The sequence below is a fragment of the Labrus mixtus genome, chromosome 24 (assembly GCF_963584025.1).
Source record: "Labrus mixtus chromosome 24, fLabMix1.1, whole genome shotgun sequence".
Taxonomy (NCBI): Eukaryota; Metazoa; Chordata; class Actinopteri; order Labriformes; family Labridae; genus Labrus; species Labrus mixtus.
In genome coordinates this window covers 1487054-1507038 of record NC_083635.1, presented here as the reverse complement: position 1 = coordinate 1507038, position 19985 = coordinate 1487054, and the positions used below count along the sequence as shown (strand labels likewise).

At 39.1% G+C, this 19985-nt stretch overlaps 1 protein-coding gene and 1 non-coding gene across 2 annotated transcripts in view; one reads left to right on the top strand and one right to left on the bottom strand.

Annotated features, from left to right (window-relative positions):
* LOC132959871 (cilia and flagella-associated protein 47-like) overlaps nucleotides 1–19765 on the top strand; it is a 46005-nt gene extending 26240 nt beyond the window's left edge. Inside the window, exons 40-66 of the mRNA XM_061033122.1 lie at nucleotides 1052–1202; nucleotides 1469–1557; nucleotides 1734–1817; nucleotides 2361–2425; nucleotides 2528–2664; nucleotides 3094–3199; nucleotides 3462–3688; nucleotides 3776–3917; nucleotides 4560–4687; nucleotides 4817–4882; nucleotides 5189–5332; nucleotides 7329–7502; nucleotides 8221–8332; nucleotides 8773–8826; nucleotides 8987–9084; nucleotides 10112–10287; nucleotides 10794–10901; nucleotides 12229–12340; nucleotides 12826–12930; nucleotides 13336–13492; nucleotides 13602–13685; nucleotides 13797–13938; nucleotides 14704–14888; nucleotides 15290–15464; nucleotides 18070–18237; nucleotides 19217–19382; nucleotides 19607–19765. Coding sequence (XP_060889105.1) covers nucleotides 1052–1202; nucleotides 1469–1557; nucleotides 1734–1817; nucleotides 2361–2425; nucleotides 2528–2664; nucleotides 3094–3199; nucleotides 3462–3688; nucleotides 3776–3917; nucleotides 4560–4687; nucleotides 4817–4882; nucleotides 5189–5332; nucleotides 7329–7502; nucleotides 8221–8332; nucleotides 8773–8826; nucleotides 8987–9084; nucleotides 10112–10287; nucleotides 10794–10901; nucleotides 12229–12340; nucleotides 12826–12930; nucleotides 13336–13492; nucleotides 13602–13685; nucleotides 13797–13938; nucleotides 14704–14888; nucleotides 15290–15464; nucleotides 18070–18237; nucleotides 19217–19382; nucleotides 19607–19696 — 3445 coding nt within the window. The 3' untranslated portion in view covers nucleotides 19697–19765. The remainder of the gene's footprint in view (nucleotides 1–1051; nucleotides 1203–1468; nucleotides 1558–1733; nucleotides 1818–2360; nucleotides 2426–2527; nucleotides 2665–3093; nucleotides 3200–3461; nucleotides 3689–3775; nucleotides 3918–4559; nucleotides 4688–4816; nucleotides 4883–5188; nucleotides 5333–7328; nucleotides 7503–8220; nucleotides 8333–8772; nucleotides 8827–8986; nucleotides 9085–10111; nucleotides 10288–10793; nucleotides 10902–12228; nucleotides 12341–12825; nucleotides 12931–13335; nucleotides 13493–13601; nucleotides 13686–13796; nucleotides 13939–14703; nucleotides 14889–15289; nucleotides 15465–18069; nucleotides 18238–19216; nucleotides 19383–19606) is intronic.
* Nucleotides 6776–6846, bottom strand: trnag-gcc (transfer RNA glycine (anticodon GCC)). Its single transcript has one exon. It is a non-coding gene; the product is annotated as a tRNA-Gly (tRNA).
* Nucleotides 19766–19985: the final 220 nt, after the last annotated feature.

The window sequence follows — 19985 nt, the reverse complement described above, 5'->3', positions numbered from 1 at the left end:
CTGGCTACACAACTGAGATAACTGAGTAAAGAATGGAAACAGACTTTTTGGACTGGTAAAGATTCAAGTTTGTTGTTGAAATGGACCATACATGTTTGTGCAAATATTACCTAAGCCTCAGAGGCATGCTAACTTTAATAAGAGATATTTAGTTTTAAAAATGTGTAAGAATTAGTTTCATGATATACAAAACAGAAGAAACATTTAAAATGTACAAGACCAAACAAAGAGTTGCACAAAAGCTGATCGTTATAAGTTGAGCTTACAGAAATTGTTCTCACATTTCACTCATGACTTTCGCCTTTTCCCTTAGATTTCAAAAAGACTATGGTGCATTTACCTGTTTGTATGGTAATAATGGAACTTAATCTGCTAACCCTAGATGAAAGAATGTCAATTCTGGTTTTGTATTATGCACATCACTGTATGGGAATTCAGACTGAAGTATTCCTGCTTAGGTTGACTTACAAAAATTTGCATTATTTCCACTTTGATTTAGAACCCAATTTGTATGCAGTTCACTCAGGACACATCTCAAATGAACTATTTACCATGCAAAAAGAGGAGTGTTGTGCAATGAAATTCTAATTATGAAACACTGGTGCATGCCTTGTAGTGTGCATCAACAGCAACCTCCTCTCTAAAACTGGTATCGTTAGTAAAGAACTGCTGTCTTTGCATCTGTACTTACAAAATAACTTGTGTCGGGCTGACCTGAGCACTGAAAAGAAAGCAAAAAAGTCTCTTCGACTGATTAAGCTCAGTGTCCAAGTTAAGTAAATTTAGCTCTGCCTGGAGACCGTGGCTCATTAAAATCTACCAGTTTTGCTCTCAAGTGAAGCCTTTCTATAAAAATAACTCATGTCCTATTTTGAATCCTCAGCTTAACTCTCAGCCATACTCGCTTTCATTAAGCACCCTGCCTTTATGCATAATTAGCATTCAAATTCTGCTAATTCATCATTGTCATTGCCCTGAAACAAGAGGTCGTTCAGTAGACTATATATCCCTTTCGAGGCTTAAAAAGTTTGCTGTTGAATGTTGATTTCAGGGCAAGCACTGAAGTGACCGTCCAGTACAGCTGCTCCTTCATGCAGCCCAAGGAGGCAGTCCTGCTTTTCATCTCCAGCCCTCCTGTTGGCCTGTGCAGCACCTCACTCACCTTTAATCTGAAGACCCATGTCAGCCACATTAAACCCACAGTAAGTGTAATAAACTATTGGGTGGATTGATAATGTAACATTTTGAAGTGTTAACATAGATGTTTGCCTGCTTTCTGACCAAAAACTGTACAAAACATGAATGTAGTCATAGGGATTTGAAACCTAATTATGACATTCTCAGTATCTGAAATGTTATATTCACCTAACTTTTGGTCTATCTAGACATGCTAACTGCTTTTATTTTAAACGGATGGCTACTTAAAACTTGGTCATATGACTGTTTGCTTCCTACCGTCTGTCTTTAGAAAACTGTCAAGTGCAAGTCTCCAAGCTATCAGCTGAAAGTGATCGAAATGCCAATAACCAACCGGTTCAGCAATGAGGCTATGTTCAGGTAGGTGTCTGCATGTATACAAGCTGTGACAGTTAAGAATAAGAGGTTTAAAATGAAAAAAACGCCCTATAAAAATCCAAAAAAACAACAAACTTTAAAGGTATATACCCATTTTAGAGAGTTATAGAGACTATAAATCTGAAACTTTGAGTTTAAACCTGTGTGTGTTTGACTAGGGTGGTGCTGGTGGAGTCTCCGTTCAACCCACTGGAGCCTGAAAAAAGAGACAGCCTGGTTCAACAGGCCTCATCCAAGACCAAGTAAAACACGCTCTGTTGAGACACTAAAGACACACACTGAAGATCCACATTGTACACACAAAGTGAAAGGAATAGACTGACACTGAAAAGTTTATCAGCTTTTGAAGGGAGGCTTGTCAGATTTCTGTTACTTTTTGACAGATCTAAGAAAATGTTCCTAGCTAGTTACAAATGAAAGCAGGATTATACATCAAATTATCTGCATATAGATGTTTTACAGTAACTGAATCAGAAGATTTTATTTGTGAAAAAGACAGGGAGTTCCCCCTATTCGTCACAGCTTCTGAATGTGAGATAAGGTAGAGGCTCCATCCTCAGGAGAGTACTGGGTTGTCATTAAGAGTAGCTGGTTAGCATGCAACTCTGCCCCTCGAGATTTCTTCAAAGCCAAACATTCCAGCTCCTCCTCCTAATCAGGAATCGACTTTATGGATTTGACGTATACTCTGAGGTTCATCTGAGGTGCACCTGAATAAGTGTGTAGTCTGATATCCATTATCTATGAATGATGATGATTTTCTTTCCTCCGCCTCCCTCTTTCAGTGTAGAGAAGATTACTTCAGACAAGAGCTGTGGGGAGGGAATGGAAGGGAAACCCTCAGATCTCGGTAAGCACCAAACGCATACACATAGGAAATGCCATAATTACTTTTTAAGCTCCTTTGTGTCGACTGTCTTCATATGTGTCTTGTTTCTGGGTGTGTTCCCAGATGTTGAAGACAGCGACTTCCTGAGTGCAGCGAGGAGTGTTCATCTGAAGTCAGGCCAAGAAGACACTCTGATCATCCACTACCTGCCCTTCTGCCCAGGCACCAAATACTGCTCTGTGCTGCTCATTTGCCCACAGGTTAGCATGTGTGTCTTTATCACTGGGTAGTCTTTCAATTCCATGAAATAGACTTTTTATGAAATTATTATCCTTTTACTTTACTTAAAGTGTTGGATGGTAGGCTCAAGTTTGAAAACAGACAAAGACAGAATATCATACTTCAACACTGTTTCAAGTTACCCTTATTCTGCCTCCTAGTAAAATTATGTGAGAAGTCGGGGTAAACTGATGTGTGAATTCGGGTTTGAGTCAGGGAAATTCCATACTGTGTTTATATCACAGTGCAAACAGTGTGCAGACAAGAAAGCAGCTTCATACTCCTTTCTGCTTAAAATAATGATCTTTTCCACTTTTTATGTTGATACTGTGGATACGTCCAATAACACGTAGCATTGATATAAAGACAAAAACTGTCATTATAGTATGTGTGTGTGTGTCTCTGTGTAGGTGGGAGATATGGTCTATATGGTCAAGGCCACAGCAGAATTGCCTCTTCCTTCCCCTCTCACTGCCAGGCCCAGTTCTAATTTAGTCTCTGTCCTGCAAAACTCTGGTAAGAATCATTGCAGAACAACAAAATTAATGTTAGTTTTAATTATTGAACATTTGAATGCAAATATCTTCCAAAAAGAAAGGGTAAGTTTTTTCTCAGTGTACTGTTTATTGTTTATTGTTATCATCTTGTTTGATTACAACATGATAAGAGTGTATTCAAATTTCGGAGGTAATATTCTCTCTCCACACATGAAGTAAAGTACTTGTAGTAAATAGTATCAATAAATATCAACCCTGAGGTTTTTTCTTTCTAGTAACAGACCCAGCTGTGTGTGTGTCAGTACTGAGCCTCCGCTGCAGGGTGGGCCAGGTGTGTGAGGAGGTCCTGCGCGTGCCGCTTGTCAATATGGCCTGGGAGCAAGCTCTGGCCATCTGGGGTCGGCACAGCATGAGTGCAGATGAACACAGGAGGCGGATGCTGACACACACTTTGCACAGCAGCACTGTTAGGGCAACCACAGCTGCTCGCAAGCTTCTCAAACATCAGGTACACACACACACATGCATCTGGAAGCGTGTCTTTGGATGAATCTTGAGAATATTAAACTAGCTGTCCATCATTTTTTCCTCTTAGGCCACACAGATGAGAGGTGTTCCAGCCAGAAAAGAACTAGAATACAGTGTGGAGGCGTCTTTGCCACAATACTTCACATTACCCAGTGCTGTTACAATACCTATAAAAGAAGAAACCAACATACCATGGGAGAATCCTACAGGTACACACATAAAAAGAGACTCTATGGTCGTATCATTGAAGAAATATCATTGACTTGGCTGATCCATTCAGCAGTACAAGCTTTATTTATGGTCATACAGCCCTTTATGGTGTAAAATCAAAGTAGGTAGCTAAGTTTATTTGTAAATCCTTGTTTGTTTTTGTTGCAACTGAAGAACATTTACAATTAGACAGATTTTAATATGAGGTTGAGTTTAGGAAATATTTTCACACACATGGAAACAAGTGTTAATAACACTGCTGCATGAAAAGAGACTCGAGAGGTGGAAAGTCCCACAGCTCCTGGTTTTGGATGAACTACAAAATGTTAATCAGCCACTGACATGTAGGGGTTCCCACAACAAAGTTCCACAAAGTACTAATTTGTTGTTTCGCAGTGCAACATTAAGTAAAACAGGCTTTAGATTGAAGATTTTTAATTTACAGCTGGAGATATAGTAAAGAAAATATTTTAAGCCCGTTTTTTTGTTGGTCTTGTTGGTCTTAAGGAAACATAGGAAATATTCCTGAGTTCCACAAAAGGTTTGATAATGTACTGTTGGTATTTAACCGATGTCATTGTCCACACTTTCCTTAATTTGTCCACCTGCTCTATTCCCTGCATCGTCCTTGTGTTCAATAGATTGTGGCTGTGTGGACATCCCATTACGGTTCCAGGCAGACTCTGTGGGGCGGTTTACCTGCCAGGTGGTCCTACATTCCTTGTGTGATACTAGGGTCTATGTGTTAGAAGCAGATGTTACTCCTAAGGTACATATACTAATAAATTGAAGCTTTTACCTGTAAAAAAAAAAAAAACAATGAAGTAAATGCTGGATTACATATCGGTCCATGTGGTTACTTTTAATGTTAGCAGAACTTAATCATCTGTTCCCACAGGGAGGATCTGTCCACTTGGACTTCAGGTCACCTGCTCGCCGTTCAGTCACACAAGACATACCACTGGTGAGGGGGGGGATGTTTTAATCAGTCTGTGTCTGGGAAGTACTTCTTAAGGGATATTAAGAAAGGCATTTGAACAATTATGATTGGTTATAGAAAGTATTAACATAATGAGAAACTTGTTTCTGGGAAGAGAGATGGTAAGTGTGACTACAGCAGTAAACGAGCACAGATCAAGTGTATTTTGGTATTAATTTCATCACTTGACTAATGACATAAACATGCACAATGTTTGTAATCAGAGAAAGACATGATATAAATGTAGAATAGATCAATTATTTTATAATTGGACATTTATGTTTCTTATAGCACAATGAAACCCACCAAGACTGGAAAATGCACGCTGAGCTGTGTGGTGAAGGATTCTCCGGCCCAAAGGTTGTGAATGTGCCAGCAGGGACAAAAGCAAACTACCCACTCACCTTCCAGCCCTCTGCACAATGCAAAGTCATGGTAATATCTTTTAAGTTCTTTCATGGAGTTTTTATTATTACATTACTTTGATTTCTTGTTTTTGGTCTTTCTTTGTCACACTCTTGCTAGTAACAGGGTTTCAATGGATTTTAATTTAAGTCCTACCAGTTTTCAGTTTGATTTTCAAAATATAAGGTAAAAAAATATTTTGTAAAGTTACATTTTTACATGCAAGAATGCATGCTGTACGTATTAGGCACTAAATTATAGTTTTTGCTCCTTCTGTTGTGGTTTTGGCGTTCCTTATACACATGCTGTCTCCCACATTCACAAACCACATAAAAAGAAAAGACAAGAAGAAGAAGAAGAAGCTGCCAAGATGGGAGACTGCAAGTTTGAGAAGAGTCTCCTTCAAATTAAGCCGTGTACTGTGAACGGTTAGCTGTCACGTGTGATTTTGACGCTACTTTCAAGATATGTCTGAAAAACGTTTGACCTGGGACAACAGAAATACAAGCAGCTGTATATCCTATTTAAATCAGAAAAGCACAGACACTCTGACGGTATAAGAAAAACTGTGATCAATGGATTCTTAAGTCTGCTGCTACAATATCATCAGCTCCTTTATGATCACAGACTGCTCATTATGGCCTCTTCTTGTGTCTGTGTTTATATTTTCATCAATTAAATCTGCAGGCTGAAGAGTTTTGAGTTTTGCAAAGAGGACCTGCATACCGATATTTTCCTGACTCAGATCATCAAGAAGATTCCTTGTGACGGAGATAACACATATATAGCTGGATTATTTAAGAACTAAACAAGTGAACAACTTGTTAGTGTGATTTGTGATGTAATCATGATTAAGACAACAAGGAAGAAACAAGATCTTTGTGTAAAGGACCATCAGTCAGATGGGATACTCCTTTTTACTAAAGTTGAGCTGACTTGAAATCAGAATATTTTTATGTATATCTGTTTGTTTTTTAATGGTACCTGTGTTATCATTGTTTCAGTAGCAATTCAGGGTCTGTACTTCATCATGTATTGCAATAGTACTAGGTTAGAGCCATGAAATTAGACCAGAGGTGTAACAGTAAACATTAAAAAGTACGTAGATTGTACCTTTCCTCTTCCACATGCATCACTTTATAAAGGATTTAACGGTAATTCTGTGTGGTTTTAATCTGTTGTTAAAAGTAGTTGAAGGACTTAACTTATCTACCTGAAACTATTCTTACTGTTCAACCTTCAATAAACAATCATATCACAAAATTTTAGATCATGCACATCGACCGAGATGTCCCTTCTGCATTTGACTACTGTTTAAATGATTTATGTTTACATGATATATGTTTAAATATACCTTTTATCTGCAGAAAAAAACGTTTTGTCTTTTAACACTTACTGTAACCTTAAGAAAAGGAAAATATATATTATTCCTTTACAAACGTAAGGAAGTCTAACTGGAAAAAAAATGTATGTTGCATTGGCCGGGAATCGAACCCGGGCCTCCCGCGTGGCAGGCGAGAATTCTACCACTGAACCACCAATGCATCCACATATTCGTCTACGGTGGGCGGGGCTTAAATAGGAAACAACTGGATGCAGCCAATCGCTATTTCTGTGCAATTATTATCCGATGATCATAATTGGTTGATTGGCTGTCCATCATAAGGTCGACGTCTTCAAACAAATATTTGTAAATGTATAAATACAAGAAGTGCATACATTCTAAATGTATTTAAGGAAAAAGCACTACATGTTAGAAAAAAACTAGGTAAAATAACAACATATAAACACAGTTAATACAATCGTAGTTTTTAAAGTCTACGATCGTGTCCCACAAGTGCAGGCAAATGCCTAAGTATTTCATTCTTGTGCCAAAGTTACCTGACGTGAACACAGGTTGCCACCGGTTATTATTCCCTTGAATGCTTTACTGCATTAGAGGTTCGGTTTGTCGTTGTCTTCGTTTGTGCACAGTTAAAAGTGAATTACAGTTGTGACTACCTGGACTTCATCCCTTCACCTACAGGGCGAGCTGTCTTTGCACAATGACTGCGACGGTACTGTGCTCGTGTTTACCCTCAGAGGAGTTGGAGAGCGCCCCCTGCCTGTGGACCGTGTGGTATTACATTGCTCTGTGGGAAACACCACACGCACGCAACTGGATGTACCAAATTACAGCCGAAAGACCCAAACTCTAAAGGTACAACTAGCACACATGCAAAAAGCAAATTATATTATAAAGAAGTGAGTGCAGACATAGTTTTAGCTCTTAGGTTTTGTATTTAACATGTCAACATGTTTATGGTTAGCAGGTATAACGTGTGCAATGTTGGCTGTCTTCAGTTTAGCATATTACCATAATAACATTAGTCACACTTAACGCAAAGCATGGTTGAGGGTAATGGTTCTGTCGTTAGATCTGCAGTCAGTTTACATAAATATGAACACAGGTATGTGCCGATCAATCACATGGAAAGAAGATATTTTACATGGATTTAATGGTTGGACCATTAAGCTCTGACAGCCATACTATAACAAATGAGTTCATTGTTTCCCTTTAGTATCAACTCTATCCACAATGTGTATCTTTGCATTTTTGGGCTTTTGGGGCCATTAGAAGTAAGGTGCTATACAATGGCCGGAAATTGAGGTATTATAGTGAGCGAGATTTCTTTAACTTTGAACATGGTGGTCTTAAATCCAAAAAAAAAACTTATATTGAAGAATACACAATGAAGTTAATGAACTATGAAATTCCTTGAAGTCATTTGATTGTGTATCTCATGCATTGTAAGCAATTTGCAAATGAATGAGCATCTATTTGAGTGTGTGTGTTTCTTCTTTTCCGTATTTATGCTTCTTCTCTATCTTTGCTTTGTGTGTGTACACACACACACACACAAAACGCATGAATGCAGGTGGTGACAGACCTATCTGTTGTAAGTGGCACCTCCACCCTGGAGATCAAGCCTGGTCACAGTGCTTCATACTGCCTGGTTGTGTCACCATGGAAACGAGGAAAACAGACAGGTAATTTTTTATCCCTGCTGCGTGTTTGCGATTGTGGGCTTTTAAGGTGTGTAAATATGTGATGTGGAAGGCAGCTGCGCTCAAATGTTACCTTTATCTGTCTACTCTAGTCCCTTACAGTTGCTTAAACAGATGCAAACATAACAATACCGTTTGTTTCCATAACTTTAATGCCTCTTCAGTTTCTTTGTTACCTGTATTTCTTTTACTTTTTCATACATGTACAGTAGGCCCGTCAGCACAGCTCAGCAAAATATACGTAGGATTTGTAAGGAATTTTGATGTATTTGTGTGTGTACAAAATGCTCACTGTGAATGATACATTAATTGCTTCAACAGAATAAAGATAACACATCTACAAACCTAAATCAAGAATACATTCTTATTATAATAAATGAACAAACAATTAAAAAAACTAAACTGAGCAAAACTTCTTGCAGGCTGTGTGTCATTTGTAGAAATTAAGGACTTGCAAGACCGTGACAAGCATGAAGGTAAGATTAGTTTCTCTAGATATGTAGGCTATTAAAAGCTCCAAGAGATAAAGCCAAATCTTGCAAGTATGGTGTTTAGATTATAATTCAAATCATGCCAACATATTAATGCATATACAGTTTATTCAAATGTATGGGTATGTGTGTGTCTGTAATCCAGCGAATGCACTGGGACACTACGAGGTGCATTTCTCTCTGGAGATAATTTGCGAGCCAGCTGCACCCATCAAGATCAGAGATGTGCTGTGTGTTGCTCAGGTAAGTTCTGCAAACATACATGCATAGTTGTATATTTACTAATCCTATCTTTAAGTGGCAGAAACATTAGCATGTTAAGTAGAGTTTCTACTAAGAGTACAGATGTAAATAAATCCATCCATAGTTCATCTGATTATTACAAAAGAGACCAGCTGGTGGACTGATGTAACGCATGTTGCTCATGTCTAGAAAGCAGTGAGGCACAAAAACATGCAGCATTTTCAACACTAGGGTTTTATCTGATTAAATATATGAGTTAATGGTGGTTAAACAACAAAAATATCAGTTGTGGAAGATTAAGCTCTGTTCATTGGAAAACTTGTTTCATTTTATCTGCAGAAAACCTCAATATAATGATGATGATGGTTTCAAAATAAATGAGAACAAACACAGTTTGGCAGTTACACACCTGAGAAAGTATTGCAAATCTCCTTTTAGATCCCCCTTAGGATTTTAGTTTAATTAAAGAAATGTCTGCTGTTTCAAAAAGCACAAATGCACCCTCCAAATTGCAAAAAAAATAAACTTTCATGGCTGCTATGTTGGCTTTTGCTTTTTAAAATGTGTCCAACTATTTTTTTCTGGTAAGGATTCAAATGGGCACAGAAACAGACTTCTTCAATGTGATCTAGGTCGGAGTTCAGATAGAAGCATTTTGTTTTTAGAGCAACATGGTTAGCCGTAGCCTAAGTAAACAAGGATAATTTTCTAATAAAATAGTTTTTCACCATCCAGTTGTGCGGTGGTGAAAGATCAATATTCTATGGTAAAGCCATGTTAAGTAAGCCAGGCACTAAAATCAAACCAGCTTTCTGAGCATTTTTCTGTAGCTTGTTACTTGATCCATTTTGAAAGAAAGTGCCAAGAGAAGATTCTGTTCAGGATAATTATTATCACATAAGAAGTGCTTCTGCTGCTGGCTACTGTTACAGGAAGACTTTATCTTCCATCTACACTAAGATCAAAAGACCTATCACAACATCACAGGAGGAAGTAATAACAGGTGTCATGTTTGAAATATTCCCAGAGCTCAGTTGCCATAGAGATCCCTGTCAGTAACCCACGAGGAGAGCTGCTGAGACTGGATGTGTTTCTGGAAGGAGACAACCTGAGCGGAGCCAACTGGGTTTCAGTTCCCCCAGGGGAGACTCTCACCTACAAAGCTACGTTCTCCCCTGTTAGAGTGGGGAAGAGCACAGGCAGGTAAGACTCACTGCACTGTAACTGACCCCACCTGCTTTAAAGGAGGATGTAAAGAAAAAATAAGAGTGAGTGGAAGTGAAGTTCATAAAATGCTGTTTGAATGATCTATAAAGGAATATTTCACTATAAATCATTCTTGGTAATTCAACACACTGCAGCACCATATTCACATAGCAAGCCATTTTCTTTGCAGTTGTATAAATATATAAGGAATCTGACCAATTTTAATCAGTTGATCGACGATAAATCATGAAAATCTTGACAGGCAGTGGGATATACAACACATTTGAAAACCCATTAGCTACTGTTAAACAAAACCTTCAACATGTTGCTACTATTTGATCATTATATGGTATACAAGTGTAGCACTAGCTAACATTGCAAAATGGCTGCTGTGTGACTATGGAGCACATGGCAGGTGATTTATGTGTCCATTTTGAACAATGTTTTTTAATCTGTAATATATCTCCCGGTGTTGGCATTTGTTGGATTGTGTTTTCTGCCAGTGTGTTGTTCCAGTCAGAGCTGGTGGGGGAGTTCTGGTATCAACTGGAGCTTTATGCTCTTCCTCCTCCAGTCATCAAGCTGCCACAGGCCTGCTGTCATCTGGGCAAGTAGGTGCACTCACACCAACAAACAATATCTCACTGCAGGGTTATTGGCTAGGATTGAATGCACACATACTGTATAAACAAACTGTGGATTTGTTCCTAGTTGCAAACATATCTGCAGGATTTTCCCCACAAATGAGTGGTGTGCGTTGTTGCTTGGCCGGTTCTGTATTCCAAAATGAAGGCTTTGGACTCTGAAACATCCCACAATAACCTTTAGGTTTAAAACAGAAAGTGGCCTGCTTACTGCTTTATTTGCTAGAAATAAAGTTTGATGTGAAAATAATTTGAACAGTTCACATTCACAAACTGTGACAGAGACTTTATCCCAAGTTCACAGCCTTTCCTGCCATACATACTGTACATATCATCAAACAAGAAAAAAACAGTTTGTTGAAGTATGCGATCACATTCTGTAGTCAGCATGTGTGCATTAGGGCTACAGTGGAAATCTTTTCTTAAGCAAACAGTTAAGAGGTAATTTGTAATTAGGTTTGTAATTGTAGGTTTGTAATTACTTGTACATAGCACAGATCTTGCACTTTCTGCTTATTTGCACTTCTGGTGAGATGCCAAACCTCATTTCGTTACTCTATACTTGTGTAATGACAATAAAGTTGAATCTCATCTCATCATCTCAAGAGAAAGTAACAGCTATAGCAATGTTAGCCCTGATTTTATTCCTAATGGAGCACCTCAATATGGCAATCTATAATGGTGATACTTTGAAAAGGTGTCAAAAATCTTATATTACAAAAGGCTGTTTGTTTCAATGTCACACCTGCATCTTTGAAAATGTTATGCTTCACTAAACCCATTTCCTTGTAGGTAAGTCTCTAGAATCACTTTGTCTGCCAGAACATTTCTGTGCTAGATAGGAGAAAAGATTTTTTACACAAGTCCACTCTGAGTTTAAATAAGGACGTCTAATGAACAGAGAGATAGTTTACCACACTAATGAATTGCAATTAAAGCTGCATATCAATTGAGCACACTGCTAATTAGCTCAGTAAATGATAAATGCAACATTTGGTCCTTTCAGGCATTCACTCCTTTATCCTAAGGCCTTTTTTTTTACTTTGAGTTTTTCCTCCATGCCTTGACTGCAGGATAAGCTTCACTTTTATTTTTGTATCACTTCTTTATAATTGACTTTTGATTATGAGAGAAAAAATAGCAAAATGTCACTGTGCTACAAGGCCAGTTAAAACTAAAACATCCAGGTTATTTTCAACCCTTTTTCTGATATTTGGAACTTCCTGATGTTAACCTTTGTTATTTTGTTGTGTCTTTTTTACCTCACTAAAAAAAGGTGTTTTGTGTTTGGCAGGTGGACCAGACAGACCCTTCCCTTGGTAAACCCAACAGCTGAGACTCTGAAGATAAGTGTAGCCAACAGTAACCCCAGAAACTATGCACTGGAGATGGATTCAGCAAGCACAGTATGAACACACTCTCAGACTCACATCATTTCTGTTGTTGTATCAGAGCCATATTCCATCTCATTATGTAAATAATTTGTCACCTTATACATAAAAAGTCATTTCTGCCTCTTGGGACCTTGACTTACATTTGATTTTGATTTCTATTGTAGTTCAGTGGATTTTTGATTGTATTCACTTTGCATTTGATATCTTAAACAAACCATGCATACACCAACACACTTGATAACACAGTTGTTGTCAGGATAAAACAAACAGGAGTCTCTGTTGTCCGTGAGAGTAAAAGAGAGCCCGGATAAAACGCTGTGGGTTGTCGAGAAGTGTGATTTCAAGGATTTATCTCATAAAGCATGAAGTGTGTTTATCCTCCCTTACTGTCCCCATAAAAGTGACGCTCTGTGTTTGTTTATTGCTGTGTGTGTGTGTGTGTGTGTGTGTGTGTGTGTGTGTGTGTGTGTGTGTGTGTGTGTGTGTGTGTGTTCCAGCTTATTGTGGAGCCCCACTCCTTCTCCCAGCTTGGTGTCCGTTTTAATCCTTCATCCATCGGAGAGGGGACCCACACGGCAAAGATCACTTTCATGTGCCCTCAGGTGTAAACACACACACACAAACACACAGGGAGAAAATGGATAACATAGATCACAGTCCCCTGCCTTCACACACACAAACAGACAAGAACACACACAGACATACAAAAATGCAGAAAAAGTTGATTCCTTTTCCGTCTTATTTAAGTTAAAGCAGGTGCTCTTATTTATTTTACGGCCTCCCTCACCCAATCAAACACATTAAGCTTTGAGCAATCACATCACTAGATGGATCTTTTCATGGTCCAGATTGTGGTTTATTAAAGAATACAGGAGGCTGCTCACTCGGGCAGTGTGATGTAAACAATATAAACATTTATTTCCACACCTTTTCCTTTCATTTTTATGTAATGCCTCTCCCTCTGGGCTACTTCCTATTAGTTAATCTGTCTTTTTTCCCCCCTTTAGTTGCAGGAATGGTGTGTGTTGCTGAGTGGGCGAGGCCTTAAACCGCAGAGCCAGGAGCCTCTGAGCATCTCATCCCCCACTGGCTCCAAATCCTCCATCACCATTCCCTTCACTAACCCCACTGAGCTCCCAGCCGTGCTCAGTATCGCACTCACAGGTCACGGAAACTTCTTGTCTAACACACTTTGTCGCTCATTGGCTCTTGTTGCTCGACATTCAGACATGTTCATTAACACTGTGTGTACTTGATATTTTACATGTATCAGATGCGGATCCAACTGGGGGGGCAAACTTCCACCAAGCTGCTAGACACAAGGAGGCTTTCTCTGTGGCTCTGAGCCACTCTGAAGGTGTTTAACCAATAACTTTTCATTGTCATTCAGCTTGTGGATAACATTTCAACATTATAGTACATCCCGACTTTTTCACGATTGTGCATCTGTCCTTCATCTCGGCTGCAGGTGTACAGATCAGTGAAGGAGCCGGTCTGGATGTGCCTGTGATGTTTGAACCTAACTCAATGGATATACGTCAAGTCTGGCTCTGCATCACTCTGAACCCCCACAACAGCAACAACAGTACCTTAAATACCGACCACATGAGGTTTGTCTCTTAATGTCATTAAAATTAGGTAATATTAGCGGCTGTTTACGTCTACCTGTTCAGACCAAAAACCAGCCTCTGATGTTTAAAATGTCTTAGGTGCCCTCTCCTACAGTGTTTAATATTGATACTAAAAGATTAGAAAATAACAGCACATGTACAAACCAGGCCACCAGGGTCCCCAGGGGAACACAGACATATTACCCTCATCCCAACCAAAGACAGAGAGAGGTACACCCTTCAACAAACAGCTTGCAGATCTGCAGCTTTTTTACTGTTTATCACACATTTCTGTAAAAATGGATGATTGAATTACGAGTTTTTAAATGAAATATATGTACTCACAATTGGATACTATGGGGCACCACAATGCTGATTATGAGTCACAAACCACTGGTCTATTCCAGACATGTTTTTTGTACCGTATGAGAATGTGACAACACATTGCAAGCAGTGTAATATACCCAAATTTTGTTATCCATCCTTTTTTTTTTTTAAAGCTGTTCCATTGTATCTTGTTTTTTATTGAGGGTACTTCCCTGAGTGTGCGCCTTTCACAGGGCTTCAACACCGACAAACACTTTCACACTCCTTTTCACACCTTGGGTAAGAGAGAAAGGCCATGCTGGAGTTCAGTAGTCGATTACATTTTCAGTACTGCACATGGCTTTAGCGAAGTTACAGCTAGTAAGAAAAACAAATACTGGTTGATTGTTAGTTTTAAAAAGATGTATAAATTGATAATACACTCCTTTTAATTTTTAGGTCTGAGCAGGAATTATCAACCATCTGTTGGATTTACCCTCTCCGTGGGATTCCTATCGAAACGCCTGTTGAGAACCCGCCACTTGGCGTGCTTGGATGTGAAGCGGGCTGCCAACTGGAGAAGAAGGTGGATATACTGCTCACTGGGTGTGTGGCGGGGAATCAAGATCGGAAAGGAGAAGGAGGTATGGGCCAGTTTCCTGATTTTTACTCCTTTTTGAAATGGAAATTTGAGATCAGAAATATTTTTTGAAAAGTTACTTTTTATACCGTTTTACAACGATGGAATGATGAGGTTGATGAGTAAAGTCGACCATTGTTTATTGCTGGACTATTTCTTAACATGAGACAGCAGAAATGAGCAGCAGTAAATGGGAATAGAGAGAGTTCAGTTCTCTGATAACAAGATGAGATGTGGCAGGATCTGTCTGATTCAGCTCAGTGTGTGATTGATTAATGATCTGATTGTGTGTTGGCTTCACGCTAACCTATCAGAGCAGCACTTTGCAATTACACATTAGAAAACACAAGTCGGGAAAAATGTAAAATGGACCAGCAAGCCACCATCTTCTTTTATTCTGGACAGAATCGCAGTTGACAAAAGAAGACTTCCAGTGTGAGATTCGTTCAGATGGTGAAACAAAGCACTCTGAGGTTCAAGACTCCCTTTCTGCTTCCATTGAGGCAGTGAGCAGGGACCCTGAGACTGGCATCGTAACACTCACCCTGAATGTAGTCTACACTCCCCTCAGGCCATGCAGGTAACAGCACTGCACACACACACACACACACACACACACACACACACACACACACACACACACACACACACACACACACACACACACACACACACGTTCAAAGAAAACATAACACATAAACAGGTACGCTGTAAAGTGAAATACACACTGAAGTTTCTTTTTGGGAAGACTCAGAAGCTTTTCAGTTGAATCCTGTTGTTCTTTCCTTTAAATCCACTCCACTGCTCGTGTAAGCGGTTAAAACAAACCAACATCTCGCACACTCTGGGAAAGGCATCAGAAATACAAATACGCATACTAAAAAGAAGCGTGCAGGCCCCTTTGAAGGAAGACAAACAACAGAAACATGCTGCATTAAAAGTAAAAAAACACACTATGGGATGCACAGAGAGGTGAACACAAACACTCATTACCTGACAGAACAAAACCCACACACACCGTGAGAGTATTATGCAGACTCTAAGAGAGCCACACAAGCTTGTCAGAAGTTGAAAAAGCACACACTCAAAAGAAAGAATAAGAGGCACAAAACACTCTCCGAGAAACAAATACGCACACATCTGTGCAGGAATACAACAAAAGGATGCTAATAACATGTCAGCAAAAACAAAACAGGCACGTTCGCACACACAGACAAACAAACACAATCTGTTGTTCGTCTCTCTCTACAGATAACACACTGGATTCGAGCAGTGGGTTGAAACACTGCATTCATTTATCTCATCCTTCTCCCTTTACAGATCTCTCTTCTCTCTTTCTATTTTCTCTCTCAGGTGGGTGTGGCCTCTGCATTCATTTATTACTTACTGTCTACTTGTGCTGAGTCTTAATGTTTGTAGCTAAAGGATGCTGTGTGCTGTTGGAGGTAGAGAGGAAGGCCAGCTCATTAGCTGCTCTGCTGCTTTAACAGTACTAGAAATGTTCAAATCCCCATAGATGACACATTAGCTTTGGTGTGACCTAAAAACATTTGGTACATTTTTTTAGCATCAAAACACCAGGGGTTCCACTCCTCCTCCTCCTCCTCCTCCTGCTGTTTTTAATCAAACCACATTCATGCCTTTTAGGTTGAACTTATATTTAAAAAGCTTTCAGTGCAGGGGTGTTTCTCACAACTAGCAGTACGAAACCACTCATCTCACTCATTCTCTATCAACCACATTGACGGCTATTTTAAATGTCTGATATGTGTAGCACTTTGCAATTGCATTACTCAGCGGTGAAGTGAGGTCAAATTGTGAAACCATAAATTTGAATGTGCATCACATAACGTGCAGGAAAATAACAAAAAAACTCCACATATTGTTACAACCACTTTCCTTGGTTGAACTTTAGTTTCTCCATGGCAGCTCATATGCAATGGAAGTATTCTGTCTGATCTCACAGTTAAAAGTCACAGTTTACTTATTCTCTACTGTCCTGCCTACTGTACATTGCATGTGATGTCCTGCTGAGTGAGGAGTGCATTCATTTATCAGCTCCTGCCTTCATCTGTGGAGTCCATTAATGAGGCGTGCCCTGGTAGAATCAATACCTCGGAGAGCTAATGACTTCTCCATGAGGAAATGACGGGGGGTGTGATGCTGCTAATAGGCTCTTCCATTATCTACGTGCTATTTCTGTGCCGTGGGCAGCCAGATGAGGAGGCCGAGTATCATGAGCTGAGAGCGGGAATATTAAAGACCAGTTTAGAGAAATGTGCTTTCTGTTTAGATAAATAGGAATGCTTAAATTACAGTTTTTGATATAAATAAGAGAACTGGGATGAATTTAAGAGCTGCTGGAAAGCAGAGGTGTTTGTCTGTGTGCAGTGGAGGGCCGGCTGTATAAAGTTTTTTCTTCTCCAGTAGTTAAAGCCTCTTCCCATGAATACATGATATCAACCTGCATACATCTGGCCCTCCATAACACATATGAAGTATCCATGCTCTATTGTATGTTTCAATAACCTGCCAAAGTGACTGGAAACTAGTATCTCTCCATACCGTTTTTTAATGCTAATTCATAGCTGCTGTATTATAACCTTAAGAAACTTGTATCTGTTTCACTTAGATGAATCCATACCTGCAGACTTTTATTTTTGACTTCACTGAAGCCTTGTTTCCTGCCTTTCTGATGACATCACTAGTGTTTTAACAATGAAGTCAGGTGTCCGTTTTTATTCCATTTTATTCAGCAGCTATGAATTAGCATTAATCTCACATTCAAAGTACTGCTTATATGGTACTTTGAATATTTGGGGTATTTAAAATAGAGCACATGAATAGGAAAGAAACTAATTTTAATAATGCAATAAACACTTACTGTATGTATATTCACAACTCAAACATGTAGGATAGGTACAGATGTACAGCAATGCTAGTCACCTCTGTCTTCTACATTTGTTTTGTTTTGTTTTTTGCAAGTTTGTGTCCATATCCATCCAAAAATACTTGTGACTCCTAATTTACTCATATTTAATGCAATAATACATACATTGCGCATTTCTATTGTTTTGTTTTTAGATGATTATGTAGCAAAAGGAAGCAAATCAGATTCATATAAAATAATTTGAACAGCATGAAGACTCACAATAAAAAGCAAAGATGTGTATCTATGTGTTCAGGTTTGCAGCTGTCTTAGCTGTGCAGTGTGTGTCTGGCGGGATCTGGGAGTTTCCAATTACTCTCGTCGCCACGGAGCCTCAAGTCGATGATGTCATCCTCACTGAAGCCACTGAGCTGGGAACGACTTCAGCTGTGGGCTTCCGCCTGACCAGCACTACCAGGTGTGTGTGTGATTCTTTTTCTTATTTCATTCACTCTTATTCCATTGAACGTTTCCTAATAATTAAATACAAAGATCTTTTGAACCAGGAACTCAAAGTCCCTAATGCACTTTTCCTATAAATAAGTTCTAGTACAAATGAAAAAACAACAGAGGATTTGAAATGTGGAACAGAAGTAAACAGTGATCCTATCTTTGAATTAGGGCTGGGCGATATGGACCAAAACTCATATCTCGATATTGTTTAGCTGAATGGCGATACTCGATATATATCCATATGTATTTTATTAACAGTAAAAACACATGGAAAAATAAACTACCTGTTTGTGAATTTAAAAAGTAATATTATAAAATAAAAATGTTCCTTCAATACAATAAAAGAGAGAGAGAGGAGGAGCAGGGTTAAGAGGGACAGACAGTCAGTCATCATCAGTGAGATGAGAAAAAAGTGACCTGGCACCTCTGTAATGTTATTTTAATGCAACTTAAACTATATCGATATTAACAATATTGTCTTACCCTATATCTTGTTTGAAAATATATCCATATATCTTAAAAACTCGATATATTTCCCAGCCCTACTTTGAATGGCTGTAATTAAAGAATACAATGTGACATTGAAACTAAATGGAAAACTTCGGAGCATCTTGTGGAAGTGTTATTCATTACTTGTACAACACTACTGTGAAAAAACATCAAATCAAGCTTTCTTCTCTTGGCTACTCGCTTTGTTCTTATTCGCTGCTCCGTTTCTCTCTTTTACTGATTCCAGTTCTCAGCTTGAGCTCACACTGACATACTTTCTTTATCAGGTTCAAAGACGAATATCACAGCTTTGCTTGTAAAGTCAATAAACAGTAGACAGTGCAAGATGTGTCCACATGAGGCACCTACTTTATGGCTTGTTTGTAACTAATCATGTTATCTGTTTTCTGCATCATGGGATTATTTCTTGTCATACAGTGACTTTGATGTTTTGGTTCCAGGAGGCCAGAGCCCTTCACAGCAGCGTTCTCGCCTGGTAGCAGCAGTGAGTTCACAGTGACCCCAGCCTCAGGGATGTTACCTCCTGTTGGTTCTGCTGGAGCTCTCATCACTGTGTCCTTCACTCCCAACACATACAGCATGCACAGAGCCAGACTGACCATCCAGGTATTTTCACTTTTTAACAATCACAATGACTTTTGTGTCAAGTTGTCGTTTTGCTTCATGACGATAGTTGGTTGAAGACTTAGTAGTAGTAGTAGTAGTTATCTGGTCATTATATTTTTCTGTCAAAGTTTGTTAGAGTTTTTATTACTTTTACAGAAATTATAAATCTACTTCATTGAGACCAAATCCCTTGCATGACTGACAGCTGAACTATCTTCTTAAAGGCAGCAGACATGCAGTGGACCTATGATGTGAGAGGGAAAACCCTTCATGACCCGCCCCTCTGCACCACTTCCACCGCATCAAGCCAATGATCAGCGGCGTAACCTTGTGACTCAAAACCTTCGGCTCCCCGCCCTGGATAACTCCTCTCCTGTCAAAATTTGCAAACGAAGGACATCCTCCCTCTAGCTCAGCTAAGGAACATCATTTATGTCTGATTTCCTTTTCTTTTTTTTTGTCAACATTTACCAAACAATGTCACCTTAAATTGCAGCGATAGCTTTTGACTCATAAATCTTCTTCAGCCAGCTAGTTGTCACATTTGTGATGGGTTTGTCCCTTTTTCTCTTTAAGTGGCTCATTAGTCTTCTTAGTGTTTCT